Genomic DNA, 14,309 nt, shown 5'->3' with positions numbered 1-14,309 from the left:
ATGTTTATTTATTTTAAAAAATAAAAAATTCGTATAATCAATTTAAAGAGGTTTTAATTTTGACACATTCACTTATTGTTCTTTGGGCTTCTTTTGAGAATAATTTGTTTAATAACCTTTGAAAATCTTTGTGGCACCCCTACAATCCTCTCGTGGCACACGAGAGGATTGCAGGTGAAAATCACTGATCTAGATGTTTTTTAAAGGTCATATATAATATGTACTTGCAATTCTATAGTTAAGTAATTAAAAATTAAAAACATATATATACGAGGATGGATTCAAAAAAAAGGTTACAAGGGTAATAAAAAATTATTTATTAATAATAGACAGAAAATACAAAAGGGAATTAAGAGGCATACTTGCCAATTACTTTTCCACATAATCACCAAATCTGTTTAGGCTTTTATCTGAACATAGGACCAGCTTGTATAACCTGGCTTGGTAGAAATCACATCCCTGCCCATTGAGCCCGTTCTCGGCAGCTGTTTTCACATCACTGCAAGAGAACCTTGTTCCAGGTAAGTGTTTCTTCATTTTTGAAAAAAGGAAATAGTCACTGGGTGCCAAATCTGGGCTGTATGGGGGGTGGTTCCAGACTTCCCGCTTGAACTTTTGCAGCAATTGTTGAGTTTTGCAAGCAATATGGGGCCTGGCATTGTCATGCAGGAGGATGACACCATCACTCAACATGCCAGGGCATTTGCGTCAGATGTCCACAAGAAACGAATCACAGCTCGCACCTTCAAGCAAGACTACTTTTCTAAATGTCTTGCCATTTCGGTCACTCTTGATGCGTCAGCAAAACTTACACTATCTACCTACACAACCACTGTAAAACAACTAATACCATCTGTCTCCACTCTGGGGAAAAAATATTCCCTCCACATTAATTACTTTTCAAATGCTGCTGCTTGTAACCTTTTTTTTTAGATCTACCTACATAAATAGCTTTCAAAATTTTTACATGTGTTATTGAATGAAATAAAAAATAAATTATATATAGGAAATATTTAATGAGGTATTTAAAACTTATAGGTTGTGGTATTTGAAGTCATTCAATTACCAACATCTGATGGTTCTGATGAACATCAACAGTCTGTTGGAACTTTAGTAGATGGTACAAATACAGTCACAATGACATCTAATGGTGAAGCAGTTACTTCACAAATTAATTCAAATCTGACTAGCCAAGTAGTAACAGCTATTAGTTCTGGAGAAGAAAATAGTGCATTAGCAGATCTCATTACTTCTGGAGGAACAATAGGTAACATTATTAAAGTCAATATTCATTATATGTAGTTTTCCATTATACATAGTTATAATTAGGTTTTCATATTTTTGAGTAATGCCTTAAGAGTGGTTTTTTTATTATTATTATTATTATTATTATTAATTCTTTGTCTGTTTTTGGTATTTAGTTTGTTGTTTGCTTTACTTATCTATCATCATCCATTCTTATCATATATCCATTTCCACTTGCATAACTATCTTTATTGTCATATTTGTTATATTATTATTTATTCATTTATTTATTTTCCCATTCTAATTTTATAATTTTAAACATACTTTTTTATTTGTCTGTAATATTTTGCAGATAATTCCAGATCTCTTTGCTGTATTAATCCATGTTTCCCATTTATAAGTCAATGGCAACAATGTATATTACATATACATTTTTACATTTTACATACAGATTTTTTTCTGTAAGCTGATTGAGAGATTTATTTTGTAAATATCTTCATGATTATTAAATGCATATCAGTCTGTTGCTATTCTTATTGAGATTTCTTGAATTACACATTTGCAATCACTTACTGTTTCAATTATTTTTATATCTACCACTTCAATTGTTTGTAATTGAAGAGGTAAGTGGAAAAATGGTATACAACAAAAAAAAATTTTTTATTAAAAATACAAAAAAGTATTAATTTAAAAATAAAAGAATAATAAATGTCAGTAATATCAAGGAAATATATCTATTTATTTAGTTTAATAAAATATGGTTTTTTAACCAATGTTTAAATTTCTGACTACAATTATTACTGAATTGCTGACCATTCTTATTTGTTATCTTTTTTTTGATCTATTTATTGAATTTACTTTCTTACATAAATTCTTTTATCTTTTTTCAAATAAAAAAGTGTGTTATTTTATTAACTTTAATGTTTTTCATTTGTTATTTTTTCTAGCTTTAACATTTCAACCTTAATTACTCATATAATAGATGGTTTTATTTATTTATTTTTTTCAAATAATGCTATTCTCTAATGGAATAACAATACACTTTTGTTTTAGTGCTTTGTCTAATAATAATTTAATTTCTTTTCCTATAGAATAAGTTAATATTGCTTAATTTCCAGTCTTAATTTAGATAATTTTTTGTTGAGGTACTATTATTAGTCTTCAAAAAATACCCACTTATAAGTTACTATACATTAGTTGTTTACAAGAATTTTTGAAAATGTTACATTATTCTGATGAATAAAAGTTTGTTTTCATTAAAAAAAAAATAAAGTTTTTAATATTCTGTAAAAATTTTTTAAAGAATTTTAAAAATACAGTGATTAATTAATTAAAAAATAAAGTTGTTAATAATGAATTTATTGATAATTTTGACAGAAGAGCTTGTTCCTGTGACTGTAACCAGCCAGATAACTCCTACACAGCCACGTCGAAGAGGAAGACCACGAAAATATCCTCTTCCTAATGATGTGTTATCAAATAATGTCACTCCACCAAAAGGTAAACAAATGAATATATTATAAATTGAAAGAGAGATAATCTATAAATTGATGTCTATATGAATTTGGAATCTATAATGATTATTTTGTTTTAAATTGTAATTAAATATAGTTTTTCCTTAAATCATAAGATATATTAGTTCTTATTATTATTAACTTAATTTTATTGCTGTTTTGCTATTAACCTAAAATATGATGCAGATACATATATTTTACATAAAGAATTTGGAATAATATCAGTTATTAAATAGCAAATATTGTACTATGGCTGTTTCCATTTAATGTATTTGAAAAAATTTTGATAATTTTTATACACAAACAAATAGAAGAAATTTTCAAGATATAAATCCAAATCTTTTCCATTACAGTGTAAAGAGAGGGAAAAAGATCTGTGTTAAACATGATGGCTATTGTATTTACCTTCCTCCAAAGTAATACTAATACATTATATTTTTAAATTTTGGATAAATTGGCTGTGTTTACCTGTATATGTCATATATTTTAAAATCAGTTATTTAAACTGTATAATTTGATATTGGTCTCGTCACAAAAATACACACATCACATATACATACAGGGTGACAATAATTAACCCGTACAAAGTTTGTAGCAATGCTGCACCTGAACTTTTTTACTGTCACCAATTTACATACTATTGTTTAATTCTCCATGATTTCCTGCCTGTGTAGATGTACTTTCGATGTAATAAGGGTTAGTTCTTTATTTTTTTAATGGTGTCGAACAAATGTTGTGCAATTTTGGAGCTATTCCGGCAAGGAAAGCATCAATGTGAAATTGTTCGTCTGCTCGGTGTTCCAAAAATGACAGTCTCAGATGCAGTTCGGCGATTCAAGGAGCTTGGCCACAATGGTGACCGTCCCGGACGTGGAAGAAAGCGCACTGTCAACACGTCTAGGAACCGCAAGATCATCACAAAGCGAGTTGACTGACATGCGAAGGTCTCCATGAGAAAAATTGCTCGTGAGATCAGAATCAATCGCGAATCGGTGCGGTTAATGGCGAAAAAGGAACTCGTACTCAAGCCCTACAAGTTCCAAAAGGTTCAGCTCCTCACCGATGAAAACAAGTGCGTGAGACTCCAAAGATCCCGTTAACTCAAGCGTCGGGCCGCAGGTCGACAATGGGAGTGCATTCTCTTCACAGACGAGAAGCTTTTCTCCGTACAACCATCAAAACGACAGGAACTGGTCCGCGGGGGCTCCTGGAAGCTCAGCCGTCATCGAACATCACAAAATCCAATGTCAGTCATGGTTTGGGGCGGAATTTGTGCGAGCGGCAAGACACCCCTTGTTTTCGTCGATCAAGGGGCCAAAATCAATCAAGATGTGTACCACCATGACATTCTCGAGGCTGTGGTACTTCTGTGGGCTCAGCAGCATTTTGTCAGTGCGAAATGGACGTTTCAGCAGGACTCGGCGCCGACACACAGGGCGAAGAAGACTCAGGAGTGTGCAAGGCTCATTTTCCCGATTTCATCTCGTCTGCGGAATGGCCACCGTACTCGCCGAATCTGAACCCAATGGACTACAGTGTGTGGTCCATTTTGGAGGCCAGGGCCTGTTCTAAGCGCCATGAAAGTTTGGAGTCGCTGAAGCAATCCTTGCGCTGGGAGTGAGACAAACTGTCTCCAGAAGAGTGCGGCCCATCGCTGAGAATTTCAAAACGCGTTTGGGGCTCTGCATCAAAGCAAAAGGAGTCCACTTTGAAACTGGCTGAATATCTGATTAATACGTAAAGTATTGTCACTGTTATATGCTGTTGTTTTGCTAATTTTCATTTCTTTAATAAATTTACGATACAAAAAACTTGTACGGGTTAATTATTGTCACCCTGTATGTATATGTGTATATAAAAACAAGTCAGTGACATTGACAGTTAGTTGATGCCATGGGGGAGGCAAAATACTGTCAGTCAGCTTAACAATATTGTGTACAGGACATTTTGGACCACATGGTAGATCTCACACAATTTATGTATTTTTATTCATTGTATTCTTCACTGCTGGCCACATACAGTACATGGAGATAATAATTCTGCCAATTTTGACGGATTGATGATCTGTGATATGTCTTATCTCTAACTGCAAATTTTCTTCTTCAGAAGGTCTGTGGAACTTCAAAAGTATACCAAAATGTCACCATAGAGTTAAAGTTGGGTTTTCAAAAACACCATTTGTGGGGAGTATGATAGTTGAAATTACAGGCATTACGATAGCTATTGTTAGATGGTAACAGACAAACAATACTAGATGAATTACATATTAATTAATAATTACGGTCTGCAATATCTAGTAAATAATACGTATAACAACTATATATATATATATACACTATATACAAGGGGTGGCCAAGCTCCTTGATAGTCCGAGCCATTTTTCAAAATTTGAAATTTTTCGCGAGCCGCAATTAGATATGTATTTAAAAGGCATGCAAAAAAGGTATTAAAAAATTTTCTTACAGAAATTATATTTATTGTAAACATATAAATAAAAGTACAAAATATGTGTATTGAATTTAAATATTAAAAATTAAACACATTTATTTTACTTCTCTTGATAATTCTTTAAAATTTGGTGAATAATTGGTGACAGCACTTCTCAATAATTCTTTGAGATGCTGGTTAGTTAATACTGATCGGTGTTTGGATTTCACGAATTTTAAAGTGGAATAAAATGATTCACATAAGTACGTTGTTCCGAATATTGAAATAATTCGACAAGCAGCCTTTTTTAATTCAGGATACTTCGATTCTGGTACAAATTTCCAAAATTCAGTAATCGACGTCGACTTATATTTTAATTGTAGAGCTTGATCTTCTTGCATCTCTATTAATTCTAATTCTCCAGATGCTTTTTGGGTCATGATTATATTGGAAATGGAAAACTCACCTTGAATTATGTTAATTTCAAATGGATTCAGAAAAAAATCAAGAGACGATTTAAAATATTTCAAGTCTTGAAATCTATTTTGGAATTCCGTCAATATTCCTTCTAGCTTTTTTATATACTCGTTGAGTTTTTCTTGTTTAATATTGGAACAAATTTTTTTAATTCGAGGAAAATGACAAAAAGTTTTATTTTTAATGTCTTTTTGAAAAAGTTGTAATTTAGTTTGAAAACTAAATATACACTGTGAGAGGTCAGATATTATTTTATCTTTCCCCTGCAATTTTAAATTGAGTGTTTGCAAATGTTCCATGACATCAGTCAAAAACATTAAGTCTTGTAACCACTCGTCATCGTCTAATTCTGAATAGGTTATTTCCTTTTCTTTTAGAAATGCAGTTATCGGATCAAACAAATCTACAAAACGATTTAATACGTTGTAGCTAGACAACCATCTAACAATGCAAAAGAAATTAATGTCATTTGGAAGTTTTTCGTCCTTTAATTCTTCAAGGAAATTTTTGAATTGTCGATGATTTTTTGCATTGGTGCGAATGTAATTCACAATGTGTAACACTGTTTTCATAACATCAGGATATTTTAAATATTTTGTAACGAGATGTTCTCGGTGAATTATGCAGTGAATCGGTATGAATTGTGGAATTTGAGAATCATCTCTTAAAAGCCCAATAAGACCGATTTTTTTACCCAGCATTGCCGGAGCTCCATCAGTTGCAATGCTTACAAGTTTATTAAGAGGCACATCAAAAGTTTTCATTATGGAATCTAATTCATTTTTAATATCGACACCGCGGGTTGACTCTTGAAGTGCCACTAAATCTAATAATTCTTCTTTAACAACGAAGTCAGGTGAAACAAAACGTATGAAAACTGCCAATTGCGGAAGATCTGTGATATCTGTCGATTCGTCAAGGGCTAAGCTGAATGCAATACAGTTCTTCAAATCATTTTTTAAATTATATTCAAGAGATGTATTAATTGCAGTTATGTGTCGTTCGGTTGTGTGTCTCGAGATGGGAATTTGCGAAACAACTTTGTGCAATGCTGCATTATTTGGATCTAAAACTTTAAGTACATCTTCCAAGTTTTTTTTAATAAACTCCCCCTCTCCATACGGGCATTTTGCACGAGCAATATTCCAGGCAATAATAAAACTGGCTTCAGCCACATTATTAGCTTGATTGCTACAGGTCATCAAAACTGACCGTTGTTTATTTAAATTTGATTTTAAAGAAGCAAGTTTATCTGATCTTAATTTGGAATTTGGTGGATACTGATTAGAAAACTGAGGATGATTGGTTTCATAATGTTGACGTAAATTGCTAGCTTTATAATTTTTGACCGTAGAATTACAAATAACACATAATGCTTTTCCGTTATTGTCAATAAAAAAGAAATTCTCTTCCCACTCATTATTAAAACTTCTATTTTCTTGCTCGTATTTTCTTTTTTTATTTTCGTTCTCTGTCGTCATATTTTTAAAAGAACTGGAAATAAATAAATAAATTTAGAAAATACAAGATTGATGTTATTAAAACAATAACAACACGTGTTACATACTACGAAACAAATTTAGTTAACTTACTAAAAATTCCAGATTACAAATTATATCCGTAGCAAGAGTGATACAAATTGTTTCCTCCAGAACACAATGTCAACTGTCCTTTGCAATGAAAGTTTACAAATTCAAAATCGGTCTGGAGTCAATTGATTACGGACGATTACGCCACTGTTTATGTTCGTTCATGCAGTTTTCGATGAGTCATATCATTCTTAACTTGGACAGAAATGAAATTTGTTACAACATTGCACTTAGTCTTTCATATTTGTTGTCAGTAATTTAACCCTTCTATGATTGCCCGGCTTCTGTGAGAAGCCCTCTGGTGGTTTTTTGGTGGCATTTTTTCTGAAATTTTTCAAAAAATTTAAGTTCTCCAATTTTTTCGAACTGCGAAAAATGCAATAAATAACGTTTTTATTGCACGCCGAGTTTACTCAGAAAAAAATTCCAAAAATTGCTAGCTTCTAACAAGCTTCCACACGACTAGCGCGGTAGCAAAAAATCAGGAAAAAAACGAAGGGAACTCGGGTACATTTATCAAGAGCTGCAAATAATCCTTCAAAGAGCCACATGTGGCTCGCGAGCCGCGGGTTGGTCCCCCTGCTATATACACTGATGGACAAAACTTAAGGATGAAGAAATAGGTATGGATATGAAAAACTACATGACCAAGAAGAAAATAATAGTATTGACAGCATGTTCAACATGATTTAATATAATTATGTTCAAAGGAAGTACACAGGATGTCAAAAGAGGGTGTTTTTGTAAAAGATGCATATTGTCTGAAGACATGGTTGTACAAAAAATGCACAATACATACTACGAACAATCCTGAGTGTCATGTCAGTAAGGGAAATGGCCACTGTGTAGTGCAATGCAACTTTGTACACAATGTGGCATACTCATAACAACATGATACAGGAGCTGTTGAGGCAAGTTGTCCCACTCCTCTTTCACTGCATTGATGAGGATCTCTTGTTTGTTGGTGGATATTGTCGACCAGCAATACAGCTCCCCAAGGCATCCCATACATTTTCAATCAGATTCAGGTCAGGAGAATGGGCTGGCCAGACTATGAGATGAATATCCTTTCTGTCAAGACACTCCTCTACAGCCTGTGTACAGTCCTGACAAGGCATGTTATCATCCGTAAAACAAAATTTTTTCCAAAAGCACCTCAGAAAAATCGAACATATGAGAGCTGAACTTCGTCAATGTACTGTTGGCCAGTCATGGTCCCTTGGTCAAGCACATACAAGTCTGTACAGCCATTGACCATGATGCCTGCCGACATCATGATACTGCAAGTTGGATATCGATCCCTTTCCTGAATATTTTTGGGACAATAAGCACTGCTAACCTTGCGCAATATCAGTTGCTGTCTAGAATCAGACGATAGACTGAATCTACTCTAATCTGAGAAGAGCATGGCAGCCCAGTCATCATTAGTCCAATTGCAATACAGACAGCACCATCACAAATGGGCACTTCAGTGAACTCTCAAGAGTGGGACACACACAACAGGTCTTCGGGCATATAGTCCTTTCTTTTCACAAACGTCTTGCAACAGTTTTACAGTATGTCTTAGTTCCTGTGGCTGCCTGTAAATGAGTTGTCAGTTCACCAGCTGTGCTGCGTCAGTTCCTTTTCACTGAAAGAACAATATACTGATCTTCTTGGGACATCATACTACTAGGATGACTTCCCCCTTGCATCTGCTGCACATTCCACTAGTTTGAAATGCTGCTCACAGCCTAGAAATGATACTGTGTGCGATGTTAACTTCCCAGGCAACATCTGTTATTTGCCACCCTTCTTCCAGCTTTCTGATTATTCTTCCATGAGTAAAGTCATCTAAATGATGCCTGGAAGACATGTCCAAAATTTAATTACTGTAACTTCACTCCTTTCTGTTCAAATTTCACATCCAATGAAAACTGACTGCACGCACAGATTTCTTGAAATCTCTTATCCGTGCTGTCACGTGACTGACACGTATGGAACTCAAACATTTGCATAAGTTTTACATAACAGAATACATCACAATTTCAAGCATATTTCAACAGGCTGCTGCAGTTCAATTTCTAACTGTAATCATTTAAAAATCTTAAATGTTATATATATTATTTACTAGATATTGCATACCATAATTATTAATTAATATGTAATTTGTCTAGTATTGTTTGTATGTTACCAAATAACAATAGTTAGTTTAAATTACTGGCATTACACTATCATTAATTATATATATAATTTAAAAATCTTAAATGGAATATTTATTTCAAGCCGATATTTTATAAGTTTACACAAAGTTTTTATAATAATTTCTATGATAAATTATTATTTTAAATTACTGATAAAAACAGTAAAATATCTTTGTGAACAAGAAATTGGAATTGAAGATGATGATATTATTTCAAAATTATAAGTTTAAAAAGTGAATTTTAGTGTTTAAACTTTTGTATATTTGAAAAAATGTGTCTGTACACTTTAAAAATAAATTTATATTTCAATTTTTAGTAAAAGAAGAAAAAGTAGACAATACATACATTTCAGAACCACGTAGATCAACACGAAAACGTAAAGTGGTAGTATTTGAAGAATTAGATGAGATTGATCGTCCATCACCACCAACTCCGTCAAGGCGAGGTCGGCCGCCAAAAAATAACCGAAATAGAAACATAAGAACAATTGAAGGTAAAAATAAAACAAATTAGAACTTTTTGATACTAAATATAAAAGAATAATAAAATATATTAAATTAATTTTGCTTAAACAATTTTTTTAGAATTTAAAAACTAATTATAAATATTTTTTCATTTTAATTTACAAGTGGAAGATGACCAAAGTGAAATTGACACAGTAGTACTTCCTGCTTCAGTTGGTGATCCAGAAATCTTAGCTAGGAGAGAACAAGAATTAGCTAGAAAAAGATTAGAACAGAAACAAAAAGATATGGCTGAATGTTTCGGATTCAATGTAAGTATATTATTATATTGGTGTTTATCAAGAGTATATAATAATAAAAATGAGAAATTAAAATAATTTTTTATAAAATAAATAGGAAAATATTTATAGAATTATTAATAAAAATAAATAAGTTAAATGAAAATTTTTTCAACTAATTGAAATTGTTTGCATTAAGGGTAAATTTTGTTTTATATTTTCTCATTATTGATGATTTTTTGAAATAAAACTTTTAAAATTAAACAGAATAGCAATATTGATGAAAAAGTTCTAGGTTTACTTCTGTGTTACAATAATTCATTTTTTCAAATAGACTAGAAATATTATTTTAATTTTCAGTTCTTTTCAAATTTATTATATCATTTGAAATGTTAAAGACTAAGTGTCTAAGTTTAAAATAACTATTGAAAAAAAATTTTTTTACAATGATTACAAGGAAGGATACAATGATACTTTAGTGAATATTGTTGCTTTCTAAATTTTTTCCATTTCAGATATCTAAAATTAGTAGGCAAATCTGTAAAAAAATTATTTAGTTTATATTGCATAAACACATTTATAAAGCAGTTAGTAGTATAGTGCATATAATACTGAAATTTGAATGCATAAGTAATAATTTATAGACCATCAAAATACCCCTTAAGTTGCTGAGATAATTTATTTAAAGCTAAACTAACATTTTAATATTTAATTTTATATTAACACATATATATATTTTTTGTTATATTCTTATCTTCTATTATTTTTTGTATTTAAATTTATGTATTCTATTTTAGTACACTGTTGTTTTAATTTTTTCATTTAACCTGAGGATGGCCTATTGAATAGGCTGAAAACATTAGTTTAGTTTTAAATAAATTATCTCAGTAACTTAATTAATAGACCATCAAAATACCCCTTATTTGTTGAGTGAGTTTTGTTAATTGGTAATGATTTATTTCCAATTCATATAAAGTAATAATTACTTTTGCTTTCTGATATGTTATTCATTGAATACAGTTATACAAAATCCAATAAAATTTTTCACTTTGACTCTAATTCTCAATTTCAATATGTTTCTATTAATATACTTAAAATAATATATGATTAAAAATTATGTAGATTAAAAGTACTATTATTATTATCATCATTATTATAAAGTCAGTATCAAAATGATTGATATAGCCTCATTTATTATTTTGTCTTGATTGTTTAGATTATACATTCTTGTTTGAAATGTAGATATTTTTCTCTTTTATTATTACAGTTCTGTTTAATTAATAATTATGAAAAGAAAGAAATATTTACAAATGATTAAAATTGTTTTGTATATTCTAAAATATAATTATGGGAATTGTGTGTTCATTAAAACATGTAAATTGGAAGTTGATATGATTCAATGTATTTGGATAATATCAGCATCTGCATGGTAATAAGAACTATTAAAACTTTATTAATGATTTAATGCTTGTTTATAAACACAATATCAAAAGTTATTAATTTTAAAAAATGTGTTACATATTCATATAAAATAGTATTATATTATGTATTTATAGGTTTTAATTTATAATTTAATATTAAATCTTTAATATTTTTTATAGGATGATGACGATGAAGCAGAAACTATATTAGCTATGCCAGTTGTTCCAGGTACATCTCAGTCACTAGAAGTGATACCAAAGACCCATAATGAAGCTGATTCAAACATATATATTTTAACTACTGTTCCACACAATGGAACCTCAGTTGATAATCAGCAAAGTACATAATATATAGTGCTCTTGTTATCAAACTGTTGAATGCATATCCACTCTGTGGATTGAAGTCTTTACTGTATAACAACTTGTATAGGAAAACATGATATGAATTGGACGAAATAATTGTCATCATCAATTGCCATCACTTCTGGGTTTGTACATTGTTCTTTTATTTCCATCACATTTTCTACCATCACTGTTGTTCCTAGCATCAGATTATAGAATAAATTCAAAATGTCCTAATTAAAATATCTCAGATTTTGAAACTATTTCTACAAATGATGGCTACATTAGAATGATATCAAAACTTGTTTAAGTAAGGGACATTCCAACTTCTATTTCAAGTTATGAAAGATTTAAAAAAACATGTTATTCAACGAAACTACAGTTCTATTCATCAAACATGGAATATTGGTTCAATTCTTTATCATAAAATTAGAAGAAAATTATATCCAGCACAGTTTTGCACAATAATATATATAATCTCTCATTATCAATTTAAAGACTGCAATAATTATATTTTAAAGTGGATATAATAACAGAAGATCTCTTTAGTCATTTGTAACACCTTCCACCATTAGTATGACTGACAGAATTGGATTTATTGAATATAAATATAAAATTCAGGAAATTCTGAGAAATTATCATGTTTAACAATGTTTAATGGTCTTTCAGTATCGGAACAACTAATCATTTTGTCTTTTGCTTGTGCACTGGTTATTTTGAGTTTTTCTTCAAAAAGTAAGTGTACAATATGATTCTCCAATAAAATTCATTGCACAATTAAACTTATTTGATACAGTATTAGGCACGTCAAAGATAATATTTTATATTGCGAGTTGCTGATAAAATTTTGTGTACTTTTATGTATTGAGCAAATTGAAGACTTTCTGTAAATGACCATATGTCATGTAATATTATATGTTAAAATTTAGGAAAAGATCTATATTGTAATCTTTTAAATGTATCTCAAATGGCAAACTTATGTAGAATCCACTGCAACATACTTCATGACATAGGTAAAAGCTGACATATATGGATACTGTGTATCTCTGTTGTGATATATGTATTTATGCTGCAGTGGATTGCATTCACAACTTATTGTGAATCCAGAGAGTACATTTAATATATGTTATTCATTGAACTGTGAAGTTATTCCAGTTCTTCCAACAAAGAGATTGTCTGCAATCCTAATTTTTATTTCCTTGACGATGTTTCTTTTCCAACTATTCTTGATGGATAAGACCATATTTATTTCATTTACCACGCTCACCTAAATTTTGGTAGGTAAAGTAGGAAAAAATTAATAAACATTATTATTTTCAATGTGAATCACAAACAAATTATTTTGATACATTTCCTGCAGCTACAATATAAATAATTTACATAAACTAATATATATAATGATATAAAATTATATAATATTCTTAACTACACAAATACTGTATTTATATTAAATAACAAAATGTAACAAAATATGAATTAAATCTATAAATTTACAAAATATAATAATTCAGAAATTGCTTCCACTTTTACATTAATATATAAAAGTTGCCTATGCATCCATGAAACGCACCTCCGTTTCCAAAATGTTATTGTTTTGGAGAAAAGGTGAGTGTGGTACGTGGAAAAATACGGTAAACTTAATTTTAAATATTATCCCAGATGTTCTTTGGATCTACCCGAAGAGGAAAATTTTTACGATAAAGAACAAGAAATCTTCAATAAATAAGATGGATAAATTTCAAGAAGAAATGTTGTTTATAATTTCTCATCTTTCTCTTCCCCGACACAGCATCCCAGCAATGATACTCCTGTGATTAAAATTAGTCTTATGTGACGCTTGTCTGATTCAATGTATCATTAACAACATGCACCATTAATACTGTATCAATAAAAGACCTACAGGGTATGCCTATAGACCGCTTCTCAAAGGATATCTGATTATCTGATATTAATACATTTATAGTTTGCCTTAAAACTTTAAAATTCATTTAACATCATTTCACTTTGTGTTCTTTACTGTAATTGTAAAATTAAACTTGCAATTTAATTTTACAATCTTATAAAACTCAAATTTAATTATAGTTTGGAACATTCAGTAACATTACATTCAATAATCGGGACTGTGGGCTTCACAGATAAATGAAAAAAAGACTGTTAAAGAAGGAACTTTTCTATAAATTATATGATGTTCATAAACTTTTTTAATATCTATTTCTAACATAAATATGTAAAGTAAAACACAAGTCAAATACTTATTCAATTTTAAATTTAAAAGAAAAATTAGTTTCAATTAATCCTCTAAAGAGGTAATCTTTCGAATTTTACTCAAAAATAACACACTACTTTTTGTTGACTCTACTTTTCACATT

At 30.4% G+C, this 14,309-nt stretch overlaps 1 protein-coding gene across 1 annotated transcript in view; it reads left to right on the top strand.

Annotated features, from left to right (window-relative positions):
- Positions 1-13,871, top strand: part of LOC136979098 (uncharacterized) — a 75,758-nt gene extending 61,887 nt beyond the window's left edge. Inside the window, exons 10-14 of the mRNA XM_067275013.1 lie at positions 1,039-1,267; positions 2,623-2,745; positions 9,752-9,928; positions 10,065-10,210; positions 11,779-13,871. Coding sequence (XP_067131114.1) covers positions 1,039-1,267; positions 2,623-2,745; positions 9,752-9,928; positions 10,065-10,210; positions 11,779-11,946 — 843 coding nt within the window. The 3' untranslated portion in view covers positions 11,947-13,871. The remainder of the gene's footprint in view (positions 1-1,038; positions 1,268-2,622; positions 2,746-9,751; positions 9,929-10,064; positions 10,211-11,778) is intronic.
- Positions 13,872-14,309: the final 438 nt, after the last annotated feature.

Source organism: Centruroides vittatus, unplaced genomic scaffold, assembly GCF_030686945.1.
Source record: "Centruroides vittatus isolate TY-2023 unplaced genomic scaffold, ASM3068694v2 contig_577, whole genome shotgun sequence".
In the NCBI taxonomy this organism is placed as follows: domain Eukaryota; kingdom Metazoa; phylum Arthropoda; class Arachnida; order Scorpiones; family Buthidae; genus Centruroides; species Centruroides vittatus.
This window is presented reverse-complemented; position numbering and strand designations above follow the sequence as displayed.